Source organism: Falco biarmicus, chromosome 3 (genome assembly GCF_023638135.1).
Source record: "Falco biarmicus isolate bFalBia1 chromosome 3, bFalBia1.pri, whole genome shotgun sequence".
Classification (NCBI taxonomy): domain Eukaryota; kingdom Metazoa; phylum Chordata; class Aves; order Falconiformes; family Falconidae; genus Falco; species Falco biarmicus.
In genome coordinates, this window is record NC_079290.1 from 27,672,854 (window position 1) to 27,680,243 (window position 7,390).

The 7,390-nt window shown below is 49.7% G+C and overlaps 1 protein-coding gene across 1 annotated transcript in view; it reads right to left on the minus strand.

Moving 5' to 3' along the window:
• Positions 1-6,968, minus strand: part of BAALC (BAALC binder of MAP3K1 and KLF4) — a 29,313-nt gene extending 22,345 nt beyond the window's left edge. The window contains exon 1 of the mRNA XM_056333711.1: positions 6,736-6,968. Within this exon, the coding sequence (XP_056189686.1) occupies positions 6,736-6,901 (166 nt within the window). The 5' untranslated portion in view covers positions 6,902-6,968. The remainder of the gene's footprint in view (positions 1-6,735) is intronic.
• Positions 6,969-7,390: the final 422 nt, after the last annotated feature.

Sequence of the window (7,390 nt, forward strand, 5' to 3'; positions counted from 1 at the left end):
GCGTGGGGTCCTGCACGGGCTGCACGTGGGGATCTGCTCCAGCATGGACCTCCCTGTGTCACCAGCCTGCCGCACCGGGGGCTGCACCACGGGCTGGGGGAGAATCTCTGCTCCGGCGCCTGGAGCCCCCCTGCCCCTCCTGCACTGGCCTGGGGGGCTGCGGGGCTGATGCTCTCAGTATTCTCACTCCTCCCTCCAACTAAAACGGCTGTTGCACAGTTTTCCCTCCTTCTTAAACACATTACCCCAGAGGTGCTACCACTGTCACTGATGGACTTGGCTTTGGTCAGTAGCGGGTCCGTCTCGGAGCCGGCTGGCGTGGGCTCTGTCAGACACAGGGGAAGCTTCTGGCAGCCTCTCACAGAAGCTACCCCTGCAGCTCCACACACATCCCGCCATCCCACCCCACCCCGCCCCGCTACCAAAACCTTGCCACGCAAAGCTGGTATCCAAGGTCTGGACTATGGTGGAATAGGGAATTACCGTAATACGTCTACAATCCAGGAAGAGTCTGTATTTATTCAATTTTACTGTAATTCTAAACCGTTATAATGTTATCTCCTGAAAATATCAGGTCAAAATCACTGCTATAACTGTTTCTTAAACATACCCGATTTTGAACCAACCCATTAATAAAAGAATGGTACTAAATGGGCATAAGAGCACAAAAGAGTTCCTGATACACTCATATTACTCACTAGCAAAAGTGATCCGTCTTTGGCTCTTAACCTAAAATAGATTTTTTATTAAATACTTCTCTGCAGTCTTATTAACAAGAAACCATCTGCTGCACCAAGTTCTTCATCTACAACCTGATGCTTGCTTATTCATTTCTGTTAAGCTCTTAACTTCACGTATACCTGGTAAATGAAAAGAGCAGATGACTGCAGCTGTGGTCCAAGCCAGCACCAGTCCCTGTTGTTATGGCAACTGGTGCTCACACAGCCCTGCTCTGTGCCTGCGGCTGTGGCCAGTCCTCCTACTGTAAAGGATGGAAAAGCAATTTACAAAAACTTCTCTATGAAAGGTTACCTCTGCAGCCCTGTGTTCTGCATACTGAGTCTTGACCAGAGCCTAACTGCAGAGGTGAACCTGGTCTATAAAACTTCCCCAGTTGTCAGCCATCAGAAAATAGTAAAGCAGCAGCATAAGCCACTCATTTAACCCGAGAAAAAAAGAGCAAGAATTATTCATAAATGCACAGCTATATTAAAGGCAACTATGCAAGATAAACTGTTAGCCAGGCAGATTGCTAGATAGCAATACAGTTTCTCCTGTATTCCTTTGATTTTCTTCATCTATTTTACAACGGTCTCCATTCTACTCCCATCTCATAGCTATTTTGCAAATGCCTTCACTAGGGAACAAACTGATCCTAAATTGCAGATTTCATTCCTGGCAGACCACAGACAGCAGGTACATTTGTTGATGCCATGAGCAAGTTTTTTTTCTCCCAAGCACATCAGGTGAGCCTGTGTGAAACTTGGATAATGTTTTTCTTTAATATGATTCAGGAAAACAGACTTTACTATAGAGGCAGTGCAAAGTACAAAGAATAAAACCCAATCGTCTTTGTTTTTAAAGCCTTAGCTGATACTGTGAGTGAGGTAACGATAAAAAATAAACAAATGTTTTATTAGTTGCAAACTGAACAAGTGAGTACTGAGGCAATCAATATGCAGCTTTTCAGTTCTGATACAAGAAAATTATTTTTCATTTGGTCATGACTTCATTTAAAAATTAATTATTTTTATTTGCATTTCAGTAACATTCTCCAATCAAGACTAGGGTCTTACCGTGCTGGTTGCTGTTGGAAAACAGCAAGAAGAGATACTCTCATAAGGCATTTGCAGCCCATGCAGTAAATCATGATTGTAAGGTCTCTGACCACTAAGCAACATGCTGCTTTATCCACTCCGAGGCTTTTTCAAGTAAAATAAAAAAAATATAATTTAATGCAACAGCTTAGTCATTGAAAAATGGAAAGACATAAAAATAAGATGACTTAAAGCCTATTTTAAAACAAAAAAAATATTTTTTTGTTGTAGTTGATAATAAACAGGTTTATAAAGCACTTTTACTGGTACTGGTTTCTGGAAGAAATTGTGCATATTAAGGTACTAGCCCTTACATATATATCTGTCTATCTCAGCAAGTTATGCCAATGTAACCCAGTAGGCTATGCAAATGTTGTCCAAAATACTTGACAGTTTTTGTGCAGTTTTTGTTAATTCAATCTTTTCCCCACAGTTTGCTTGTAACCCATGGTGACTTCCCTAGGGACTTATCAGTTCCTGCAGATTCATACTTATGCAGAAAGTCATTACCTGTCCTAATGCTTCCACTTAGTTGAACCAGACCCTCTAAAGAGAAAGCAATTTGTGCAAAGGATTGCAAGGATCAAGGAACGGTCACTAAGCAGAAACCTAGTCTGCTATTTTCTCTAGCTATAGCCTACGCAGTAGTTGAATCCTGTGAAAAGTTTTTTGCTCACATAGCAATGGATGGTTTTAAGCAAAATGGCTCTATTGTATAGGCTTACTGCGTTTCCTTTTTTCTGACTTGTGGAAGCCACTTGCCCTATGAACGGGATGTATGCTTATCTTCTAGCAGATGGCTTTCAATTTCACCACCTGCAGTGCTTCATGAAGTTGTTACTTTTCTACTCTTCATCCACATCAATTTACCCTGTTGATCATTGTCAAAGCCTCAGCAGTGTACTGCAACAAGCTGCTACCACTTATAGACCAGAGGTTAGCCAATGTGATGCTCATCTACGAGAAGGGTAAGAAGGAGGATCCAGGGGACTACAGGCCTGTCAGCCTGACCTCGGTGCCAGGGAAGGTTGTGGAGCAGGTCATCCTGAGCACTGTCACGCAGCATGTGCAGGACAACCAGGGGATCAGGCCCAGCCAGCATGGGGTTATGAAAGGCAGGTCCTGCTGGACTGACCTGATCTCCTTCTGTGACAAGGTGACATGCCTAGTGGAAGAGGGGCAGGCTGTGGATGTTGTCTACCTGGACCTTAGTAAGGCCTTTATTACTGTCCCCCACAGCATTCTTCTGGAGGAAAGGGCTGCTCGTGGCTGGGACAGGTGCGCTCTTCACTGGGTTACAAGCTGGCTGGCTGAGCCCATAGAGTGGTGGTGGAATGGAGTTACATCCAGCCAGTGGCTGGTCACAAGTGCCCTTCCCCAGGGCTCAGTGCTGGGGCCAGTCCTGTTTAATATCCTTATTGATGATCTGGACGAGGGGATCGAGGGCACCCTCAGTAAGTCTGTAGGTGACACCAAGCTGGGGGGAGTGTTGATCTGCTGGAGGGCAGGAGGCTCTGCAGAGGGATCTGGACAGGCTGGAGTGATGGGCCAAGGCCAGTTGTAGGAGGTTCAACCAGGCTCAGTGCCGGGCCCTGCCCTTGGGTCACAGCAGCCCCAGGCAGCGCTGCAGGCTGGGGCAGAGCGGCTGGGAAGCTGCCTGGGGGAAAAGGCCCTGGGGGTGCTGGCTGACAGCCGGCTGGGCATGAGCCAGCAGTGGCCAAGAAGCTGGCCTGTATCAGAAACACTGTGGCCAGCAGGACTAGGGCAGTGATCGTCCCCCTGTACTCAGCACTGGTGAGGCCACACCTTGAGCCCTGCGTTGTTTTGTGCCCCTCACTTCAGGAGGGACGTTGAGGTGCTGGAGCGTGTCCAGAGAAGGGCAACGGGGCTGGTGAAGGGTCTGGAGCACAGGTCTTGTGAGGAGCAGCTGAGGGATCTGGGGTGGTTTAGTCTGGAGAGAAGGCTCAGGGGGGACCTCATTGCTCTCTGCAGCTGCCTGAGTGGTGGGGGTCGGTCTCTTCTCCCAGGTAATGAGTGACAGGACAAGAGGAAATAGCCCCAAGTTGTGCCAGGGGAGGCACAACAAACAGATTAGATATTAGGAACCATTTCTTCACTGAGAGGGTGGTCAAGCACTGGAACAGGCTGCCCAGGGAGATGGTGGAATCACCATGCCTGGGGCTGTTTGCAAAGCACGTAGATGTGGCGCTTAGGGACATTGTTTAGTGGTGGATTTGGCAGTGTGAGGTTAACAGTTGGACCTGATGATCTTAAAGGTCTTTCCCAACCTAAATAATTCTGTATTTGTGGCTGTTAGCGACTTGTCGTGAACCTAGGGAAAGTTATCTGTCTTAATTTAGCTATATTATAACAACTGCATATTTTCTGATATATGTCTTCCTGGAAAAAGTAGGGAGAGGGGGACTGCAATACACTTTATTAAAATGGATTTTAAAATAAAGTAGGAAGTGAACAAATATTCTAAGAAATAACCAGTTGAAATAGGAAGAAAGGAAAAGTGAAGGGGAAAAAAACCCCACCTCATTACTTCCTTTTTAATTTAATAATATTTTAGCTTTCAAAATGCTTTAGTAAAGATACTGGAACTGTATGTATTTGTAGCCAAATGTTTGTAAGAGCAGACTCAGAAAGCTAAATATGCTGGCTGACAAAAAGACAAGGATATAATGAAATTTTAGGGTGGGACGAGATTACCAAGATTAAAATATTGTAATTACTAACCCTTTCCTCATTGATATGTTTGCTGATCCTGTATACCATACATTATCTCACCCCTGAGTGATTTACCCCTCTTTCCAATTTGATGTCCAGTGCCTGATGGTGTTTTTTCCACCTAACTGAAACATGTTGACAATCACAGCCACCTTTTAGTGCTTTTGTTTTTTTCCTGAAATCTTTCCTTTACGCTGCCTCCACGTCTCTCTCTTCACAGAATTTCACCAATTTATTCCAATAGAACAATGACAAAGAACAACTTCATCCTCTTCTCCCCAGCCGCCTTTGGCTGGTCCCTCCCTTCCGCAGCTGCCTCTTCCCCTTCTGTGTCCCAGTTACAGAAGTTTCCTACCTCCATTTACACCACTGCCACATCCCATCTCCTCATCTCCCCCATCCTGCTCTTATCCCCTCCTTTGCTCTTCCCTTTTGTCTCTCACTTCTAGGTGGTTTTCGGTTCTCACAATAAAGGCATGTTTTCCGCTTCAAGTCTTAAGCTCATACTTGACCTCATTTGCCCCTCCAACTGCTGCTTCCTCTCCCTTTCATCTGTAAATTCACTGAACCTGCTTCTTCTAGTCCCTGGAGTATCTCTCCTTATCCCTTTCCTTTCCTACCTCAAGCCTTACCCTCCAACAACTCTCAGTGAAGTACTTCATAACTTTCAGGGCACTAATCAGGACCAGCATGCATTCAGCAGGTTCCTTAAGCTGCTGCCACCAAGGCTGCATTGAAGGGTGAATCTCACCCTTCCTGCAGTGGTGCTCATCCTTCCTTTGCTCCTGCTAGCCTGCCCCCTCCTCGCTCTCTTCCTCTCCAATCTCTTCTGCAAGGTTTCCTTGTAAAGAGCTTCTCTTCCCCTCATCAGTCTCTACTGGACTTGAGTGTTGTCCTCGTCTCCTCACCTCTGCTGTTCTCATCTGTCTCCCGATGTCTCTCTTTATCACCTCCTATTCAGTATCAAGTCTTGGACTATCTGGCTTCTGTTTAGGCACCAACTCAAAGTAATGTGGCTAAGGTAACGCTAAGCCTGGGTACAGAAGTAACACTCAGTGTGTTTAGCCTTCACTGGTGGAGACAAGACTGTCACCTGTCACTCAGGCTTACCGGCCAGTGTAATTTTGAACCTCTTTGAATTCCTTATAGAAACTTCTTTAATACAGCATTTCATACACCAGCTCACCTTCACATTCTCATAATTTCACATGTGTTTACTACAAACTCTATCTTTAGCCTTCAGGAGTACAACATGGACCCTTTATGACTTCTCTGCTCCCTCCCTGTCACGTTTCGGTCAGCACAGTCATTGTCTCCCTATTCCAGTCAGCCTGCGATGCCCACCTTTGTGAATTTTCACTCCTGCGCTTTCATGAGTCCTTCCTGGTGCTTCGCAACTCACTATAAAAGTCTGCAAAGCTGCTCCTTTCCCTCTGAAGCTGCCTATAAGCATTTACTGCTTTATATGCAAACTAGTATCACCTGGGGCAGCGACCATTTTCAGGTTTTGTTTGTACAACATCTAGCACAATAAATTTCTGGACCTAGACTGAGATTTTGAGATACCACTGCAACACATCATAATTCTGAAAGCATTTTATACCCCACACCAGCTCAGAGCTCCTCATCGCCTTTCCCACCTCTGTCCCCGCTGTAACACCTCGGGTGCGCAGTTGAGAACGTGCCACACTGACAGCAACCGGGAAATCTGTACTTGCAAGCCAGCTCCCACACAGCCCACCCCCTGAACAGGTTTCCTCTCCAGCATCCTCATTTCAGGTAGCGTGGAAGAAGGCTGGCATATCCCTACCCCTTCCCCATTTAAAACCTGTTTGCTAGATGACTTTGTTTTGCAAAAAAGACCCGTGTATTGCAGAGCAAGACCCTCAGAGACCAGGTTCTCCCCCCCTTCTGGTGGTGTTATGACAGAGTTTATGGCATCTATGTGCTCTCCCGTGCCCAGGCACCGCCGTGAGAAGGTCTCCGGGGGCCGGCCGGTCTCTGCTGGAGACAAGCCCGCAGCTGCCCGGCCTGCGCCCGCGTTTCTCGGCGGGGTGGAAACAGGCGTTGTCCGGCCGGCAGGTAAAGCGGGTCGGTAAGTGGATATACACACCCACGGGCACTGGATATACATCTGTGTATCACAGCCCCACACACCCCCCGGCGGCGGCGGGACCCCACTCACCGGGCCGCGGGGCGCCCGGCTCCCGGGCGGCGGGCTCGGCGCTGCCGCCCTCCTGCGGCGGGCTCTCCGAGTCCGTGTTGGTCAGCCAGGTGGACTCGGTCTCCCGCGTCCAGCTCTCGTAGTAGCGGGGCTCGATAGCGTCGGCGCGGCTGCCCCCGCAGCCCATGGCGGCGGCCCGCTCACTGCCACTGCCGCTGCCGCCGCCTGGGCAGCAGCGCGGCGCCGGGCCCCGCTCCCCCGCCGGCCCCGCTCCCCCGCCGGCCCCGCTCCCCCGCCGGCCCCGCTCCCCCCTGCTCCGCTCTCTTCTCCCGCTCCTCCCCGGCTTTATGAGCTCCTCTGGCACCCCCTCCCTCCTGGCTGTCCCCTCCCCTTCTCCTCCCGTTACCCCCCTTCCCTCCCCTCCAGCGCTTCTCCTCTCTCCCTCCCCACCGCCCCCCAGCCCGGCACCCACCGCCCCCCATCCCCGGCTCTGCGCTGCGGGGACCCTGCGGCGCCCGCGGGAGCAGCCCCCGCCCGGGGCTGGAGCCTTCCCCCCCCCCCCCCGCCCAGGGGCTGGTGCAGGCAGGGCTGGGCGGTGGGCTGGCATCCCGCGGCAGCCCTCCCGGCCGGGGCTGGCACCCGTGCATGCACCCTGACGAGGTCTTGCGCCCCGTTC